Source organism: Ciconia boyciana, chromosome 4, assembly GCF_034638445.1.
Source record: "Ciconia boyciana chromosome 4, ASM3463844v1, whole genome shotgun sequence".
Classification (NCBI taxonomy): Eukaryota; Metazoa; Chordata; class Aves; order Ciconiiformes; family Ciconiidae; genus Ciconia; species Ciconia boyciana.
In genome coordinates this window covers 28,580,529-28,601,685 of record NC_132937.1, presented here as the reverse complement: position 1 = coordinate 28,601,685, position 21,157 = coordinate 28,580,529, and the positions used below count along the sequence as shown (strand labels likewise).

Here is a 21,157-nt window from a genome sequence, read left to right as displayed (position 1 = left end):
ATAAGTCTAAATAAGAACCACATGCATGGTTGCTGAGCTTTGTTTTAGCAGAATGGTAACACTCCACTCTATTAATACTGTTTGATAGACTCTAAAATCCACAGTGATTTTGAATGATCTTGAATTATCTCAAAGACACGACAGATAAATTATCACTTCCCCATTTACACCTTGTAAGGGATTCAGTTGGAGACTTCATATCCAAGATGGTTAAATGTGAATGTACTCCTCTTCAGAACCACAAAGAAGATTGATCCTTTAATGCTGAATTCTGGATGAACCATTTTGATGACTCCAGTACAAACTTTCTTTTTTTAAAGCATAACAATTAAGAGTTTAATATTTTAAAGCTCCAACACTCTTCAGAGATTATTGGGATATGCCTCCACTCATTTGAAATACCACTTATTTGCATTATCTAAATCAGCAATGAGTAAATTTAAACTAAATATACCAGTCCTAAGTAGTTTTTACTTATTGTCAAACCTTCCATTTTTGAACAACATCAAAGACAAGTCAGCCAGAGGCCAATTACAAGCTTATCTTATTTAAGCTAACAGTCAAGATTAGGAATTTTCAACAGGTAACACATAACTATAAGTCTAAATAACAAATCTGTGTTTAATGACAACTGTTTTCCTTTCTTAGTTATTTTTCACAGATCTCTTCAAAGTTGTCCAAGCGCCCTGTCCCCCCCAACCAACAGTGTTGTGTAGACCACAAGAATCTAAACCAATTAATATAATCTGGATACAAGGAAGGTTTAAAATTATTTTAATGGTACTGATGGATGACCTATCAATGGAGTGAGGGCAAATATCCATTCTTATCTTTCTACTCCTTCATGAATGTTCAGCATTACTGGCCATGAGAGTTTTCTCTCACCTGACATCCCCCCAAAGCCATATTCCAATAAACAAAAGACTTGAACAACCAAAGAGAACTCTTCCCATCAGTAGAAGAGATTCCCACAGTACCAGCTCCTCCCCTTGAAGGAGAGACTCAGCAAACACAGGTCAAAAATTTTATTCTTACTGCTTGCTCCCTTGGAGAAGAAACTAAGAAAGTACAGTCATGAACCTAGTATAGGAAGCTTTATAGAACAGAATGTAATTCCAGAGTCTCCGAAGTGGAGACCAGAGGGCTTCCAGCTGCTGCAGTTCAGAGGAAGGGGATTCCAAGAATCTGAACAGACACAGATGCTAATTTTTAGCAATCCGTTAAAAGACTTTATCAAACTTCTGGTCACTATGCAAAAAAGAAAGCCCATCAGGAGGGATGTCCAAACTCATTCAGGACAAAACACAAAAAGACTACGGGAGTCTCTGACATGCCTTAGGGTGTGGCAGACTTCAGAATCTTCACTTTGGTAAAGTTTTGCTTGTTTTCTTAAATATAACAATAATGTAATTAGCATAACTGGAGAATGAAATACAATCTTATGAATTTTTCTACTTAAGGATGTTTGGTAACTCATTAACTGGCTGGCTGGCCGAGCCCAGAGAGTTGTGGTGAGTGGAGTTAAATCCAGTTGGCGGCCGGTCACAAGTGGTGTTCCCCAGGGCTCTGTGTTGGGGCCAGTCCTGTTTAATATCTTTATCAATGATCTGGATGAGGGGATCGAGTGCACCCTCAGTCAGTTTGCAGATGACACCAAGTTGTGTGGGAGTGTTGATCTGCTTGAGGGTAGGAAGGCTCTGCAGAGGGACCTGGACAGGCTGGATCCATGGGCTGAGGCCAATTGTATGAGGTTTAACAAGGCCAAGTGCCAGGTCCTGCACTTGGGCCACAACAACCCCATGCAACGCTACAGGCTTGGGGAAGAGTGGCTGGAAAGCTGCCTGGTGGAAAAGGACCTGGGGGTGTTGGTTGACAGCCGCCTGAATGTGAGCCAGCAGTGTGCCCAGGTGGCCAAGAAAGCCAATGGCATCCTGGCTTGTATCAAAAAGAGTGTGGCCAGCAGGACTAGGGCAGTGATCGTGCCCCTGTACTCGGCACTGGTGAGGCCGCACCTCGAATACTGTGTTCCGTTTTGGGCCCCTCACTACAAGAGAGACATTGAGGTGCTGGAGCGTGTCCAGAGAAGGGCAACGAAGCTGGTGAAGGGTCTAGAGCAGAAGTCTTATGAGGAGCGGCTGAGGGACCTGGGGTTGTTTAGCCTGGAGAAAACGTGGCTGAGGGGAGACCTCATCGCTCTCTACAACTACCTGAAAGGAGGCTGTAGTGAGGTGGGTGTCTTCTCCCAACTAACTAGGACGAGAGGAAATGGCCTCAAGTTGCGCCAGAGGAGGTTTAGACTGGATATTAGGAAAAATTTCTTTACTGAAAGGGTGGTCAAGCATTGGAACAGGCTGCCCAGAGAGGTGGTGGAGTCACCATCCCTGGAGGAGTTCAAAAAACGTGTAGACGTGTCCCTTAGGGACATGGTTTAGTAGGCATGGAGGTGTTGGGTTGATGGTTGGACTAGATGATCTTAGAGGTCTTTTCCAACCTTAACGATTCTATGATTATTCCCTGTCAACTATAGTAATACAAAAGAAATATTACACTAGAAAATAACAAGAATTGAACTACAGCAAATTATAATCAAGCATCTCCACTTGTTTAGAGACTGGAAGCTGTAATTTAACCTCCCTGAATTTAATATTGTTTTTAAAAACAATATGATTTCAATTTATTTATGAGATAGATATTTCTGACACAAATTCTGGGTTTTATCCATGTGATTGCTTTGCGAAGAATTAAAGTTTTGTAAACTCAATTGTTAAAAAATCTGAGCAAATCCTGAAGTGCAATTACTTTTGAAATACACAATGCAGCACCTAATTTCACAAGAAAAATGCAACACACTAACAGTAGACTTAATGAAAACTACTTATTTTATGTATCACTTATAGATTAACATATCCAATTAGTTTCAAATTCATTTGTAGGAACAACAAACTTTAGAAATAAGCAAATTACTTTGAAATGTATTGGTGAACACTTTTAGTTTCCCTTCCAGATGTTGATTTCATTCTGACATCATACCTTGCATTCAAAAATATCTTCAATTAACTAGATCCAGTAACATGTATACTGCATGATAATGAAAAAAAGCCTGTGTCTTCTTAGGTGGATGTCAGAGTGAACTTAGTGACTATGAACTGTAGAAATGCTGGGCTTAAACTCTTAATAAGGTTTATTAATTATACATGCAATTTCTTTATCAAGATTTAAATCCATTATAGAGAAGTGACTGTTCCAGAACAAAATAAAGTCATTACTGGGTAAGTAACGTTATAACTCCTCCCATCCATCTAACAGGTACAACCAAGGGCATACGCTACATGCAAGTTAGATTTAATTTTCTAATCTTAGTTTACGCTACAGTTTAAAAAAAAAAGAGAGACTTCTTACCAAACTGCTATGTTTTAGTTATTTTCTACACCTGCTTACAAGAGCAGGTTTCTGTGCTACCCTACATAAAGCACAACCTGGGATAAACAGGGGAATTTGATTTCATGTTACACAAGAGCACCAAAATAAAGTAAACGCCATTAAAAAAATACACCTCTGCTTTTTTTTAAAACGTGTTTTTGATTCAATCATTATTTCGTTCTTTATAAAAAATATAAAAGTATTTTTTCCTAGATAGATGGAAACTTTGCAACACTTCATTGCACTTTCTCTAGATAGAAGAGGAATTTCTTCCCCTTACTTTTCCTAAAACGTGTCTGAACACACACACAAACAAAAAAAATCTCTCATCTATAGGAATTGGACATTGCAAATCTGCTTTTTCTTGGGAAAGCTACATGAGGTGCCAGTTTCACCCATTACATAACACTACAAAATGCAGACCTAATGAAAGTTTGTATACACAAAATACATGATACCCATTCTCACACTGTCCTACTACATAGAGACACAATCATTTATATTTTACACTGTCTCATTTAATCTTCTGGTATTAGTGACTGTAATCTTCTGCAAGATTACTATACAAATGACTACACTCATATCTCCATTTTTAAGTAAATAAAACCCCTATAACATATTTTTGGAAATGAATGCTAATAAACTGGTTATAATTACACATTCTGTCATTTCATTAATTGGCTACATAAAATTAGATGTAAACAAACTATTAATTCTTAATAGTGTTCTTCTGTTAGCCTCCTCTTTGGGGAACTTTTGGGGGGAGATGGGTAATGGGGAGAAAGGGAGAGGAGCTGGATAAGAACTTAAAATGTAAGAGAAAAAGGTTACTTACCTATAACTGTAGTTTTGAGAGTTTTGCTCCGGCAGATTCACACTCTTGGGATGTGTGTGTCTGCTGCTATGGGCTTGGAATGAACTAAAAAAAGAAGGGCCCACAGCAGGCATCCAAATGCCCCCTAACTGATCCAATTATTGGAAATAAAGTTATTACAGCTTTACTTATTCCTAATTCAAAGAATCCACAGTAAGATTCCAAGGAAGTGGGTAAAATGGATCCTCAGAGGTAAAATATATAGGGAAAGAAACACAGATACAAGTAGGTTTGTCTCATTTCAAAAATGCTTCTAATGCTTTTAAGTTTTTAAAAAAAATATATTAGCCTCCGAATGAAACAGTTAGAGATTAATGATTTCATTACTCTTCTCACAAACTCCAGTGCCTTTTACAAGTAAAAGTAGAACTCCTTAATCTGTTAAGACAGCTGCATTATATAAAAGTGTCTTTGAAGTAGCCTAAAATCTAGCAGTGAACACACAGTACTATGTATGGAAGACCTCAAATTAAAATTTAGCAAATCTGAATAAAATAAAAAACTAAAGCAATTTGAAAAAGAGTCTCTGAAAAAAGATGGGTTACTTTCTGTTTTTTCAAGTAATTTTCAAGGTTATCTTCCCTTTTCCCCTTCCTAGAAGACTCAGAGCTCCACTTAACATTAATAACATTAATATTTTTGATACACAGTATTTGAGGATTTTAGAAAAGTATGAAAGATCTTGAGGTATAAACCTTGAACCTGAAAATTAATTCAGTAGCAGATCTAAATCTTGAAAAAGAACTTTATGTAATGTTCTGGGAAAGGTTTAGACTGAAAGTGACTGACTAGCTTTGAACTACTTGACTATACACGAAAATAACCCACTTGTATCTGAACAGTGGCAAAGCATGAGTTAATGCAAAGAACTGAGGTTACCAAAATTAAATTTCTCCCTCAACACCCCCACCTCAAGGCACTGAGGAGTGCCTTGGAAATCAAGGAAAAAAAAGAATAAAAAGATTCCTGAGAAAAACAGAAATTCCTGGGACATAATTTTCTAAAACTCAATAGCATTTCCTGTACTTCCTTGGAGTAGTCAACTTCACAATTTGAACAAAGCACAACTCCAGTTAAGTGAACAAAATACGTTCAGAATATAGACCATCTACTTGTTTCAAAAGTATTCATCAGCACCAAGTAATACAGGAAATGTGACTACTGATGGTGATTAGAAGAGAAGAAAGTGTGCATGAAGCTTCATTACCTTTCTAAAGAAACTATATCATCAAAATATCACAATGCACCTAAGCAGAGGATGGTTCACTTGTTGTTGATTGTTGTGGAAAAAGATAATCTCTTTCTGTATTAGCCCTTCCGAATCACTTTTTTTCCAACTCAAATAATCTGAGTCTTGATAAACAATAGCTGGATCGATCTGTGATATTACACATCCTTTCAAAAGGGAAGATATGATCTAGTATTGATTGACAGCTTGTATCTGATGAGGGTATAGAGGCCATTGTGAGGCGGGCAATGGGAACTGAAGACCCGAGGTTGTCATGTTCCATGGATTTATTTATTTGTTCTGAGGCTATTAAACATAATAGATGTATTAGAATGTAACTTCTGATGCCAAGTGCCTTGACTTCCAAAATCTCCAATTATTCCTTTCATTAACAGATACAGACAAATTACTTGCAAAATTAATCAATACAGAGAGACTTCCTTGATGGAAAAAGTAGGAAGAGGAGATGGACTGTTGTCCTTCCACACAGAGGACAAGGACGAAACCAACTTTTTCAAACTTTGCACCTCTCTATCATGATGAAAAGACCATATAATCCACTTAATCCAAGATCCAAATAGACCAAAAGGATAGAATTATAAAAACAGAGCTCTGAAAAGCACTCATATATGAGGCAAAAGGTCTATATTATAAAATCACTCCTTATGCATCTCTGACATACATTAGGTGAAATCTGCCAGATTTTGCATTAGTGATTTTTGCACTAAGAATTCCTTTTTCAGGAAGCAAAAGCATGACAATCAGGTTCCAGAAAGATACACTGCTTTTCAAAGAAGGAGGCACTTCTGCAAAACCCTGTGTTAGTTCCACCTCTGGAATGAAGACTGCCTCCTACTTTGAGAGACTTTGTTTGGTGGAAGCTAAATATTTTAACAGTTTTGTTAGAATTAGGAATTTATTACAGAAAGTATTATAATTACCAAAAGGCTCCAATCACCATTTCCCACCTGTACCAAACATATAGAAGGACCTCAGTATTAAAAAACAAAAACAAACCTTAGCATTGCCTTAGGCAAGTTGTTATAATTTTTAGCAAGAACCAGCCCCCTACCCCCCCACAAATCTCTGCCTCTCCTCTGGAATAAACAGTTCCACCAAACTACTGGTTCCAAGCCTCAGAAAGAACATGTCATATCCAATGAAAGCCTTACTGTTAAAAAGAAAGCATCTGAAAACCTTTGATGAAGCATAGTAATATAGAGATTTCATGTCTACAAAAAAGGACAGAAGAGACCACTAATCTTCTAGCAAAACTTGCGAGTACAATTCTACTCAAAGTAATTTATGGAAGACAACAACACGTGCCTACACAGAAAGTGTAGTGTGACTGTAATATGTATTCCCATGCCTCAATTACAAAAGCAGCAAATATGCTTTCATGCAGATTTTAGCATGTGCTAGCATCTAGAGCAAGATCTCTAGAGGGACGCTTGCTATTGTAAAGCATCAGCTAGCACTATATGTTCCCTTTCTAATTAGAACGAGTATATGCTACAATCACACTATTTTCTTGACATAATGTGATCTGAAGTTACGGTATATGTACTAAAATGCACAAATGCCAGGCTTTTGCATAAATACAGTAAACAACTTCACAAAAATGAATGACATATTTAGGAGTTACTGGATATATTTCTAACAGACATATTCCCATAGGAACAATAGAGGAAGCTTCCTCCTGCAGTCACACCAAACCAAACAGCTGTAACTAGTCCCAGTCCCAGAGTGTATCAACTTGTAGACATAGTACAAACTTACAAGCAATGGCAAAAGCGTTACCAAAAAATAAGAATCATATTTTTCCAAGGTAACAGCTCTTCAGGAAATCTGTCCCAAGACTGCTAAAAGTCCTCAATACTGATACTCAGTCCTCAATACAGCTTTTCAGAAAATCTGTCCTCAAGACTGCTACTCAATACTATTCATTCATGGCTGAAACCTCAGCAGCCAGAGTGAAAAGAACTGCTGTCTAGCATAGGGGCAACTTACCACCAGTGAATAAATGGTGATCATTTGTCCCAATATCAGGCAGCAACTCTTGCACCTGATTCATAGCAATTGCAGGAACTCAGGAAGAACTGAGACCTGCCAGAGGATGCAGGTAGAAAGGAAGCATAAGGTTGGAATCCTTATTTGGGAAGATGGTTATTGACCAGTGGTGAAGGGGTGATATCACGTTCTATAAAAATCACTCCTTTCCCCAAAACAAAAAAGAAAAAGTCTGCCCATGGCTATGTAATTATGGTAAACAAAATTTACATCTAATGCTCAACATTTCCTGAAAGCCAGAACAAAAGAGAAAGTGTGTTTTAGTCTTGCTCTAAGTGTTTGAAGCTGCTGTGCACCATCAAAAATACAGTTCATTTTTTGAGATGCTTCTCAGCTAAAATGTGCTGGACATTCTACTTGAAGTGTGTGGATATAAAAGTAGCTTTTGAAGTATTAGGAGACAAACTACTAGCTCTCCATCAATAAACTTAAAATTAGTAGAAGAAATGTAAGCAAAGTAACAAATTCCGCCATTTCATTAAATCAAAATGAAAGGCAGTAGAGATCTCTTTTGAGGTGAGCACACATTTTCTCCATATATTCACAAACAACAACGTTTCCTACAAAGACTTGATTTAGTTACCAAATAAGAAATATCTAAGAAGTTAAACCTTTTAGTTATTGCAACAACCACACTTAAAAACAAGCACACACATAAACTCTCTCTCTCTCTCCTCCCCCGCCCAGCCCCAGCATCTTTAAAAACAGAAAAAAAATCTTTGAATAGGGAGAAAACTTGTGCTCTCTCTGCTGGTTAAAGACCCAAACCATATGTAAATTTAGTTGCCTCCACGCAAGTATGTCCAAAATCCACCATTTTCACCTATGAACTTCCAAAATCAGAATCTGTACCGTTTTCCACTCTGCAAGATTTTTCTTGGGAGTATCTAATAATAGCATTATACTATAAAAGATTTTTTTCTCAGAAGTTAAACACAGTGCAGAGGAAGCTTCTGAAAAATACTTATGTTAACCTATCACTATCTACTTTATAAACCACATCTTATCTTCAAGATTTACATGTGGGTTTTGCATCCACTTTTGATATTTCTGAAGCCTAAGACCTTCAAACCAGTTAACAACAGGAAAAAAGGAAACAAAAGGAAAAAAAAAAAAGAAAAAAAGGGGAAAAAAAAAATCAAAGAGGATAGATTCAATGAAATCAGTTAAGACAACCAGTACAGCTACTGAAGTGAAGAGCAAACATTTCAGAGGCTCATGTGGCTCTGTACTAGAGACCATATAGATATATGGTAGTTCTCTAAAGCTTGTAATGCCTACATAATAATGAATAGCGAGTTGAACAAACATTGGTGACAAGGTAGTAGTATACATTACCCAATCATTACACTGCCTTTAAAAGAATAGATGTGATTTTAATCTAACACCTCCTTCACATTATGTTCAAATGGGGATATGAATAGAAATGGGATAAAAGAGTTTTCCTGTATTTTCTTACATAAGGCAACATGGGTAGTTAATTAATAATTCAATTACAAATTTTGATTTATGGTAAAGCTGGGATTTTAGAAACCATAAACAATGTCAATTGTACTTCATTCAGTCTCATGGTTCAAAGTAAGAATAGCTTAAAAATAATTTTGAAACATAAGAACTTCACTTTCCATCCATTAAGACCCCAAATAAAGAATACCAGATATTAAAAATATGCATATATGAGAGATTACAGTTCATTGTTGGAGGGGAATGGAGATGAATGTCACAGAAGAACCTACACTGAGTAAACAGAATTGAACTATGTGACAATGACAGGAAGTTTTTTTTATATATATATGGGTTTTATATGCATATATATATATTTATATAATATATATAGTGTATACACACACACACAATCCTTTTACCTTTATCTTGCACTTCTTTTGAAAATCGCTCCCTTTCAATAGCTGATTCACGTTCTATCCGCTCAATTTCAGCCAATGCATCCAATTCTACTTCATCATATGATGTTATGGTTCCTTGTTGCGAAACCTGTTGCTGTGTCTGTACCACAGGAGTTTGAGGTTGTTTTGCAGCAACTGAAGTGTTCTGTTGTAAAACAGGCACTTGATGTGCCTGAAGGAAAGCTGTCTGTTCATGCTGCGGCAAACACTGAGCAGTGTTTAGTGGGCGGTTAACATCCTGTGGAGTAACGGGTGTTTTAGAAGTCTGTCCTGGGTACTGCACATTAAAAGGAATATCACCCTCTGACATACTGCTGTTTTCCAAACCAGAGAGCATATCATCCTGCTGGTCCATATCCGAAGATCTTACACGAGAGAGTCTTAATGTAAGCTTAGTGGAGTCCTTGGAAGGAGAACTAATGATATCATACATTGCAGCTTTTTCAGTCTGGTCTTTTTCATCCTTGCCTAACTTCATTTTCTTTTGTTTCTTTTGCTTTCTTTCTGGAGAATCTAACAATATGTCTGGGGGAACATCTCTAGGTGATGAATAAGGTGGAGGCTGAGATTGTTGGATTAAAGGTTGTCTTGATCCTAGAATAATAATTCAGAAAAACTGAACAGTTATGTTGTTCCATGTTTATATACAAACACACTAAATATAACCTACATAATTTTCATGTGTATTTCTACATATATGTGTTCACAAAAGATCTAAATAAGATTGGTAGGAAGCACATCATTCCTAGATCAAGATGTAATCCAGACAGTTGCAGTGTATTTCCTAGGAATTTTAGCAGTCCACTGCAGGTAGAGAAGGGATCATTTCAGAGAAGATGGAACGAAAAAACCCACCACCAAAAAAAATATAAATAAAAATAGTACCTGCAGGTTCAGAATATCAACTATTAGAAAACAGTAAATGAAAGCAAGTTGACTACAGAAAAAGGAAAGATCAAAAAGATTCTTAATAAGGTCCATTGATGAAGACTTAGTGATCAGTGTATAGGCATTAGCCATTTCAGCCACACATTTTTAATTTAAAAACCCCAAACAAACAACAAAAAAACCACAACCCCAAACATACACAACCTCCTTAACTTCGATTCTGACAGTTCATTTTCAACTGTGTGTTTTGTTTGGGTTTTGTTGTTGTTTTGGTTTGGTGGGGTTTTTTTGTTTTTTGTTTGTTTGTTTGTTTTAATTTTAGGTAAACTCATTCCAACCTCCCCCACTCATTACTATCTAGAAAACACTAATTGTCTTAGAGCATTTTTCTATCATTCCCTGCCTTATCTCCCCTCTTTTTTTTCCCCTTTTTTTAAACATATGAATTTTTACTTCTACATGCACCCATTTCAGGCTTTGAGTATACCTAGAGATATTTTTAAAAGAGGACATTTTTTATTAAAAACATTCTCCAATTAGTCATATTCAATTTTTTGTTCCTCAAATTAAACCAGCTCCCCATAACTGTTAGCCCAGAAAAAGCTTTGAAAAACAGAGAAGCTTTTCAACCTGTCCCAATTATAATTCTGAGCTATAATTTTTGGCTTAAAAAGGAATACTGGTGTGGAAAAAAAAAAAAAAAGAAAAAAGAAAAGCCTGTTGGCTGGACCAATAGGGCCAGCCTCCTCTTGTTAAACAAAGCAAACATTTATCTGATCCCATTCATCCACTGAGGAATACTGATCTTCAGAAAGCAGTGACTGAGATTATTATTAGTCATTCTGGTTCAGGTTATCATAGGTCAGCACTTCTAACAACAATCAAAAACTAATTGGAAGACAGGCCCCCATGTGCTTTATTCAAGAAATGCCACTAAACAAGAAGCAGCTTTATTCTGCAGCTTAAATTTCTAACAGATATTTTAAGAAATATTAAGAATCATTAAGCAATGTACTGACCTGTAGATGAAAAAAAAGAATGGATACCTCTAGCAAAGCTTCAGTTCACATGAAAGGTGTGCCTTTACTGATGACTTCTTTGCACAGACTGCTATACTTATTTTCTCTCCCTAGTACATTCTGTAAGAAGTCCTACAACTTCTGTATGTAGACAGCAGGGTATGAAGTGGGTTTATCTTACCCCTTCTTGACCATCAGCAACAACTCCATATTCTGCCAATAACATCCACAATGTTGGGAAGCCCTGTTTTGACTCATCCTGATTCTCAAGGTCTTTCCACTACTCCACTTCCCTTCCTCAAATGAGATACCACACTCAAGCACCAGTATTGAAGTCCTGGCTACACCATATGAAGAGCTCTCACTTGCCTTCCACCAAAGATTCCTATTCTTATGATGCCCCCTACACACACACTTCTCCTAATTACTGTCTCTTTAGACAATAATTTACAAGACTGTCTCAGTGTAATGTATAGCAGAAACCATTAGCTACTGATTTCTTTTATGGTAATGACTACCACTCATTGGAAATAGAGGCTGCGTTTTTATTTCTACAAATATTAGAGGCAGCTCATTCAAAGAGATCTTACTAACATCTTACTCTTGAATTATCTCTTAAATGAATACTTCTGAAGTTGCAACAATGGAACATTTACTGTTTTTCACAGTTACACTTCAGACAGAGAACACAGATTTGATTCTCCCTTGTCTTAAACTTCTAAGTAAATATGGCAAGATTGTTCTGATTTAGTATTTGTCACGCTGAAAAAATAACACTGCAGCAACAGATAAGGTGGTTCTTTTTATCTTTGGGTAGACTTGAGGAGGTCAGAGGGATTTCAGTGCATTCCATTGAACATACTTAGAATCCAGTAAATGAAGATACAAAAGTAAATTTTTCCCTCTCGTAGGCAGCACTACAAATAACTATTTGAAAGTATCTTTCTCCTGAAGGAAATTCCTGAAAGGTGTTGATAGTAAGGCCCATAAGCTGCATTTTAAGAGTACACGCTCTGGCAGTAACTTCACATATTTCTGAGATGTCTAATGATGGTTAAGCCTCTGGTAACAAGGAGGCTTAGAAGCTACAATGCCTACGTATTGAGGTGAAAAGAATTTGAAAAAGATGAAGCATTCTGGAATAGTTTCACTCTACCACAGACATTAGCAGTTTTGAACGGGCATCACACATTGAACACATACCACATTCTGTTGGATGCTTAGACCTCAAACAAAACATCACTCATTACACAGAGAGAGTTGTTCCTATTGCTGTTGAAGTCAGTCTGGAATATTTCCTATGGGAGAAAACTTGAGCCATTATATGTCTGAGAACAAAGCTCTTACAAGACTTGTTGATAATGGAAGAAATGTTTTTGTGGAAAGAATACACAGACACACAGGTATGATCTGTTTGCTGAGCCAGTTGAGATTCCGAGGTTGAGAAGGTTTGTTCTACCAAATGGTGTCACTGCAGTAAATCATATGATGATCTTTGGAAATGATCTGAATTTCAGAATATTCTTTTAGAACAGAGAAATATGTAGGCCGCTTTTGAGTTTAAATCTAGGGCTGTGCAGTAATTCAGGAGAAAAAAAAAATTTACTTTCTGTAGTTGATCTTCCATACTATTAGTAAAAGAATTTTGTGCAATCTCTTTTTGTATGGCAGGAATATGTAAAACTTGTGAGATAAAAAGAGATTCTCCACTAATTTGGGAAGGTCATTGTATCATTACTGAACAGCAAATACTGATGGTCAACCAGATAACACCAAATGTAGCTGAGAAGCAGGTAACATCAGTAGGAAATAAGGCCTCTACAGAAAACAAATACACCCATCAACAATACCTCCACAGTCTTTCAGTAACAGTCATCCTGACCACCCATGATAATCCTGGGACTGGTTCTCTGTACTAATTAGTTTTCCTACTGATTCCTAGTGGCAGAGGGCACTGAGTATGGAAGAAGTTTTATCAACTGCTGTAGCAATTTGTAAACACTTTTTTTCTGTGACTCTTGATTGATTTCTTATCATCTCCTTTATAATGCAAGCAACTATAAAATGCATTGCATTGACAGTGACTTAGCCTTCTTAAAAATGTAAAGTTTCAAAACCACTTCTTGTTAGTTTACCCCCGGAATGGCTTCACTTGCTCATTGTGCATCAGTAGCTTGGGCAGCAAACAAATAAGCTTTGGTCCAGGAGATTTCACACATCACTGACATCTAAATCTTACAGTTTCTGTCTGCACACTTTCTAATTATGCCATAGTACTCTGCACAGAGCTGTAAGAGAAACCCCTCCTTACCCTCTCAGATACCTTCACAAAATAGGTACGAGGCCCTGGGTATGGTAAACAAAGCGCATGATGAGACAGAATAGGAAGAACCTATGCAAGTACTCTCGCCAAAATCAGATCAACCAACCCCTCGCAACGAGACCTGCATTAAGACCAACACCAAGAAGAAACAATGGCGAGTTATGGTCATCAGTGACTCCCTCCTGAGGGGAACGGAAGCACCCATTTGCACACCGGACCTTCTTTTCAGGAAAGTCTGCTGCCTCCCTGGGGCCTGAATCAGGGATGTCACCAGACAACTGACGAGCTCAGTACAGCCTTTGGACTATTACCCACTCCTGCTCTTTCATGTGGGCACTAGCGATGCCACAACAAAAAGTCTGAGGTCGATCAAAAGAGATTTCAGAGCCCTGGAAAGAATGCTAAAAATTTCAGGAGCACAGGTGGTACAGACCCCCAGTAACAGGGAGAGACTTTGGAAGAAACAGGCGAGCCCAGGATATCAATACCTGGCTCCAGGACCGGTGCCTGCACCAAAACTTTGGGTTTCTAAACCATGGAAGAGTCTTTGAAACACAAGGTATGCTGGGGCCTGACGGGATCCACCTGTCCCGATGGGGAAAACGCATCTTTGGGCATAAGCTGGCGGGACTGATCGAGAGAGCTTTAAACCAGAATCGATGGGGAAAGGGGATACCAACAGGAGAGCTGAAGGTAAGCCAAGGGTTGGCATGGCATCGCCTGAGGGTGGCAATGCTAGTGGGAACATTTACACTGCTCCTGGGAGCACGGAGGGCTCAGGAGTGTATCTGAAATGCTTGTACACCAACACACACAGTATGAGAAAGAAAGAGGATGAACTGGAAGCCTTGGTCCGTTCCCAGAGCTGTGATGTCATTGGTATTAGCGAGACTTGGTAGAATGAGTCCCACGACTGGAGTGCTAGGATGGAGGGCTACAGGCTGTTCAGGAGGGATAGGCAGGGCAGGCGAGGTGGAGGTGTCACACTCTGTATGTAAGGGAGAGGTTTGACTGCACAGCCCTTACAGTTAGGGATGATGTGGTTGAGAGCCTCTGGGTGACGATTAGGGGGGTGGAAAACAAGGGAGATGTCATAGTGGGTGTCTACTATCGATCACCCAGACAGGATGACAGCACTGATGAGTTATTCTATAGGCAATTAGGAGAAATTTCAGGATCGGTAGCCCTTGTCCTTATGGGAGAAGCCCTTGTCCTTATGGGAGATTTCAACTTCCCAGACATCAGCTGGGAATATCATACTGCTGTGACAAGCAAGTCTGGGAAATTCCTGAAGTTTGTGGAAGATTAACTTCTTGTCACAAGTACTCAGGGAGCCAACTAGGAAAGATGCCCTCCTAGACTTGTTTGTGAATAGAGAAGGACTCGTGGGAGATGTGATGGTAGGTGGCTGTCTTGGCCACAGTGATCACAAAATGGCTGAGTTAAAAATTTTCGCTGTAATGAGAAAAAAGGTCAGCAGAGTTGCTACCCTGGATTTCAAGAGAGCAAACTTTAAGCTACTCAGGGAGCTACTTAGCAGAGTACCCTGGGAATCTGCTTTTGAGGGCTCAGGGGTCCATGAGTACTGGTCAGTTTTGAAGAACCACCTTTTAAAAGCACAAGAGCAGGCAACCCCATTGTGTCAAAAGTCAAGCAAGCGGGGCAGAAGACCAGCTAGGCCGAACAGGGAACTCCTCGTGGAGCTCAAGAGGAAAAAGAAATGGTACGATCTCTGGAAGCGAGGTCAGGCTTCGCAGGAAGATTACAGAGCCGTGGTTCGCACATGCAGGAGAAGACACGAAAGGCCAAAGCTCAATTAGAGTTGAACTGGCCAGCGTTGTGTCAGACAACAAGAAGGGCTTTTTAAAGTATGTTAATAGCATACTTTTTCTAAGGAAAACATTGGACCAATACTTGTTGAAGATGGTCACCTGACTAATAGGGGATGAAGAAAAAGCAGAGGCATTCAATGCTTTTTTTGCCTCAGTCTTTAATAATACTGATAGATCTTGGGCTGCCCGGTCCTCTGAGTCGGAGGACCATGACTGTGGGAGCACTGGCTTTCCATTTGTGGACGCTGAAATTGTAAGGGACCAGCTACATCAGCTGAATGTTCACAAGTCCATGGGGCCTGATGGGATTCATCCCAGAGTACTGAAGGAGCTAGCAGATGTTACAGCAGGACCCCTCTCGATCAGGTCTTGGGAGTCTGGGGAGGTCCCTGCTGACTGGAAGCTAGTCAATGTTATCCCAATTTACAAGAAGGGCGTGAGGGAAGACCCAGGGAACTACAGACCTGTTAGTCTAACCTCAGTTCCTGGGAAAATTATGGAGAAGATCATACTGGGTACTACTGAAAGGCATTTAAAGAACAATGCAATCATCAGGCACACTCAACATGGGTTCACAAAGGGAAAAAAAGTCCTGTTTGTCCAACTGAAAGTTGGACCTGAAAGTCCAACTAATTTGATATCCTTCTATGATAAGGTCACACGCCTAGTGGATGAAGGGAAGGCAGTGGATGTAGTTTCTCTGGATTTTAGGAAGGCTTTTGATACTGTCCCTCACAGCATCCTTCTGGACAAGTTGACCAACTGTGAGATGAGCAGGTACACGGTGCGCTGGGTGAAGAACTGGCTGGACGGCAGGGCTCAAAGGGTTGTAGTGAATGGGGCTACATCTGGCTGGTGACCGGTCACCAGCAGTGTTCCTCAGGACTCAGTCCTAGGGCCAGTTTTGTTCAATATTTTTATCAATGATCTGGATGCAGGAGTTGAATGCACCCTTAGCAAGTTTGCTGATGATACCAAACTGGGAGGTGCAGTTGACTCTCTCAAGGGACAAGAGGCCTTGCAGAGGGATCTGGATAGATTGGAGCATTGGGCAATCCATTAACGGCATGAAATTTAACAAGAACAAATGCCAGATTCTGCACCTGGGACGGAGTAACACCAGGCACAAGTATAAACTGGGAGAGGAGTGGCTGAGAGCAGCCCTGCAGAAAGGGATCTGGGGGTGCTGGTCGGCAGCAGGCTCAATAGGAGTCAGCAGCGTGCCCTGGCAGCCAGGAGGGCAAACCGCATCCTGGGGTGCATCAAACACGGCACAACCAGCCGGTCAAGAGAGGGGATTATCCCACTGTATACAGCATTGGTGCAGCCTCACCTTGAGTACTGTGTGCAGTTCTGGGCCCCACCATTTAAGAAGGATGGGAAGGTCCTTGAATGCATCCAGAGGAGGGCAACAGAGCTGGTGACAGGGCTGGAAGGCATGTCCTGTGAGGAGCGGCTGAGGGCTCTGGGGTTGTCTAGCTTGGAGAAAAGGAGGCTGAGGGGCGACCTCATTGCTCTCTACAGCTTCCCGAGGAGGGGAAGGGGATCCAGTGACAGGACACGTGGGAATGGCTCAAAGCTGCGTCAGGGGAGGTTCAGACTTGACCTTAGGAAGCGTTTCTTTACCGAGAGGGTGGTCAAACACTGGAACAGGCTTCCTGGAGAGGTGGCTGATGCCCCAAGCCTGTCAGTGTTCAAGAGGCATTTGGACAATGCCCTTAATAATGTGCTTAACTTTTGGTCAGCCCTGAAGTGGTCAGGCAGTTGGACCAGATGATCATTGTAGGTCCCTTCCAACTGAAATATTCTATTCTATCCTACTCACATCTTATTTAAACATTCATGATACTTTCTCTGATCATCTCTGAGCCTCTTCAGAGCAAAGACCACTTGCCTTTTAAAGCTGATGCGCCAAAGTCACACCACTGATCACCGTCTTTGTTGTGTTCCACATGGTTAAAAAACAACTATTAAGGTTACCAGGAACTTAGGATTCACATATTTTACAAAATTTTAAAGAATTATTAGCTTTTCACTTGCACAACAACAGCTTCCAAAGGGTCACTCAAAACAGTATCTTCATATTCCTTTAACTCCCTTGCAGGTAAAGGTTCCCAGATGTTGACAGAAAGTCTTTCACCCATCCTACATCCTCTTTTGCCAGAAGTATTGTTCCCTATGCATGAACACTGGAAAAAACTGCTAGTGAACAAATGAAGACTTGGTTCATAGCACATTGGAGAGAAACTTCAGGAACATTCAAGTGCTATGACTTTTTAAATCCATAGCAAAGAGATCCTCGAGACTCCAGGAACTTTATTTAAGTGGGTACCAAATTGTTGTACAAACCTGTACACAGCATTCTGGACTTTTTACTGGAAAAGTCTTTGGACAGAGAGGCTTTAAGGAATGCATATGTGCTACATGTGGATTATTAGACTTCACATCTGAGTAATTATACTGTAAATAAGTTCCTAAAGGCAGAAGCTAGAGAAGGAGAAAAGAACCAGAGCATCCATATTGCATTCATACTGATGTTTGTCTATTGGAAAAGTTGGAAAAGAACCTGGTGATGACTGAACCTGAGGAACACACTACTGCCAAAAGATTTTAAGAGACTGCTGTTACAATTTGTAAATGGAAGCATCCCATTTTTTTTTATTTAATATGATCCTATTTACCACTTTCACATAAATGGAATGTTTTCATGAAAATAGGATCAGACAAATTCACCCTGGAACTCTGGCTAAACCAATCTCAGAATTGGGAATAACAATCTTGAGAATTTGTGCCTCCAGCAGGCTCAAAAAGGGAAAAAACTTCAAAAGGATGGTAAAGGACAGCCCAGAGTATTATATATAGTCTGTATGATTTATGTACATACTAGAAGAACAATATCCCTGTAAGGATTGAGATAATAACAAAGAGGTATTATTCCAAAGTGAATTTGTTAAGAATAAGTACCATCAAATTGAAATAATTTTATTCCATAAAGCAGTAGGTCTGGTGGATTAAAGAGAACTGAGTGCCATATCTGGACTTTAGCATGGCTTTCTATATAGCTTCTCATAACAATTTCACTAACAAGCTGAGGAATTATAATCTAGACAAAAATATCGTAAGATTGCAGTATACCCTATTGCAAAACTGTGTTCATAGACTATCAATTGTTCTTGGTAAAAAGGGATGAAGGGAGCATAGGTGAAGAAGTGCAGCTTTCCAGAGCACTGTCTTAAGACTAGTAGTTTAAAATATTTGTCATTAATAACTTCTTCTGTAACAGAATTAGAGAGTATTTTAGTAATCTGAAGATCATAACAGCGTTTGGTGTTGAGTCTTTGAAAGAGAGGTCCACAACTGCTTTTAAAAACAGAATGAAAAATTAAAATTTTCTGGACTAATTTGAATAACCTTCTCAAACAGAAGAAATTCAGTTAGAAGAAGCACAAACTTTTTATTCATCTGAGAAAGAGCAATTGTAACAACATGAGAGAAAAAAAGATAAGCTCTACAGAAAGACAGCGATACGTTTAAAACAACTTGCAATATGAATCTAAGTTATCAGCAAAGAGCAGTGATACTCTCATATACAACAGTAGTATCACACCAAGTCATCTACAGCACTTTTCTGAGTACTCATCCTTCAAAGTCTTCAAATAGAGTTTTATCTACATCTTAGGGCAGTACAACATCAAGACAAATGCAGACCAATCAGAATTCAGAGAAAAACATCAAAGATAATTAGAAGCTCAGAAACGATGACTTTTGTAAAGATGACAGAAAGAACTGTGGTGTTCAGTCTGTAGAAGATTAGATTAGTGCAAGACATGATAACGTTCTTCGAGATGTAAATGATTGCTATTAAATAAATAAATAAATGAGACATAAATTGTTTTTCCTTGCCCACTGGAAAGAAGTCAAGAAGTGTCATGCCTAACTGCAACAAAAATGATTCAGGCAAAGCATTAGGAGAAAAGCTTTCTAGCACTTAGAATTTGAACAGGTTGCATGGCAAGAGTAAGGAAACTCCATTACTGACATTTTAACAAAAAAAATAGATGGAAGTTATGGGGAGTGATACTGGTACAGCTCATCCAACATCAGAGTAAGAAGATGGGAAGCCCGCAAGTCTTTTCCTGCTGTATCTTCTAAAACTACAGAATCTTCCTCTGAAAATCTTCCCAAGTTTTGTAGTAGATATAAAGAAATTATTACTTGTTTTGATTAACAGACAATGTTGACATTAGTTTTCAAAGAGCATAATTTAACTTAAAATGCAAACTTAAATGGATAGCATATGAGACAGACAAAAAAGAACATACATTTAGGAGGTTGTATTCACTTCCCACATAATCTTTCAATAGTTTTCAGGGAAGAGTCCCACCACTTTCTCCAGAGCTTCAAATGAAAAACTCAGCTTTGGCTGATCTAGCTTAGAACTGCTGTATTCAGAAGCACCCTTGCATAAAAAGTTAAGACTTGAAGAAAGAAACAAGAATGAATGTTTATTTTGGGCCTGTCAGAAAAAAATCTTTGAATCAATTTCTTCCACCTTTCTTTTGAAGAAGAGAGGGCCAGATGATAATTTTTCTTAACAAGTACCTTTGAGAGCACTGAAGTCTGTACTACAGATTTGAGAAGATTCCTAATTCTTCTTGCCACCCACTATATATTCAAAGACCAGGTGTAGAGGAATCTCTCTGGAGAAGTCCTATAAATCCCTAAGAAAACAAAAGTAATCTTTCCAAATTATTCAGAAAATAATCAAATACCCATTAGCAATTTCTGGAGAGAATGCAACTTATTCTGGAAAAGAGTGCAAAATTATATAGTTTCGTAAGGGTCACTGCTAGTCCTTACAGATGTTTTCCCAGGAGTTTAGGAAACTGTATGGAAACAGGACTGTAAAGGATACGAATTCTTCTCTTTGGAAAGCAATGGACTGAAAATGTTGTGGAAAGCTTTCCTTTATATAGATCTTTAGAAATTGCCTTAAAAAAACCCAACAAACAAAAAACCAAAAAAACCCCAAACAAACAACAAAAACCTCCACACTTATCTGAGGTTCCAGAGCACTGGGAAAGTAGAACAAAAAGATAAAGGATTTTGATGAGTAATCTATCTTGGGTAATGGAACCCACAGAATATTTTATGAGATCAACAAAAGGAAAAAGTTCCATGTTAATTCTTCATAGAGGAATTCACAGAAATGAATTTTTTAAGAAGTACATGCGGTAACAGATGATAGCATGAAAGCAGAGTCATTATTCTGTTTGTGTAGCTAAAAATACAAAATTTACATAAAAAAGAAAGGATAAAGACCAGTCTAGAACTTTTGGATAAAACTTCAGCTGCTCTGGTACCTTTACTGGAGCAGAAGTGAGGCAAAAATTACTGTAACAGAGAAATTTGACTCCATTGAATAAATGAATAACCAACCAAAATAACAAATATAACTTCTGCCATCTCTCAAATATTTCCCTGAGTTGCAAACAAAACTTCTTCCTCATTCAGATTGTGTCAGACAGCTACATTCAGTCTTAAAGTAATTCAAGACTGTGCAATCACATTCTCCAAGTCTCCAGAAGTCCTTGCTACT

The 21,157-nt window shown here is 38.7% G+C and overlaps 1 protein-coding gene across 5 annotated transcripts in view; it reads right to left on the bottom strand.

Moving 5' to 3' along the window:
- The window catches only part of NIPBL (NIPBL cohesin loading factor), a 171,867-nt gene that overhangs the window by 68,253 nt on the left and 82,457 nt on the right, over window positions 1-21,157 (bottom strand). For 4 of the 5 annotated variants that reach the window (XM_072858656.1, XM_072858657.1, XM_072858659.1 and 1 more), the window contains exon 9: window positions 9,458-10,090. The exons of the other annotated variant lie outside the window; for it this stretch is intronic. In XM_072858656.1, the coding sequence (XP_072714757.1) occupies window positions 9,458-10,090 (633 nt within the window). The remainder of the gene's footprint in view (window positions 1-9,457; window positions 10,091-21,157) is intronic. 5 annotated transcript variants of the gene reach the window in all.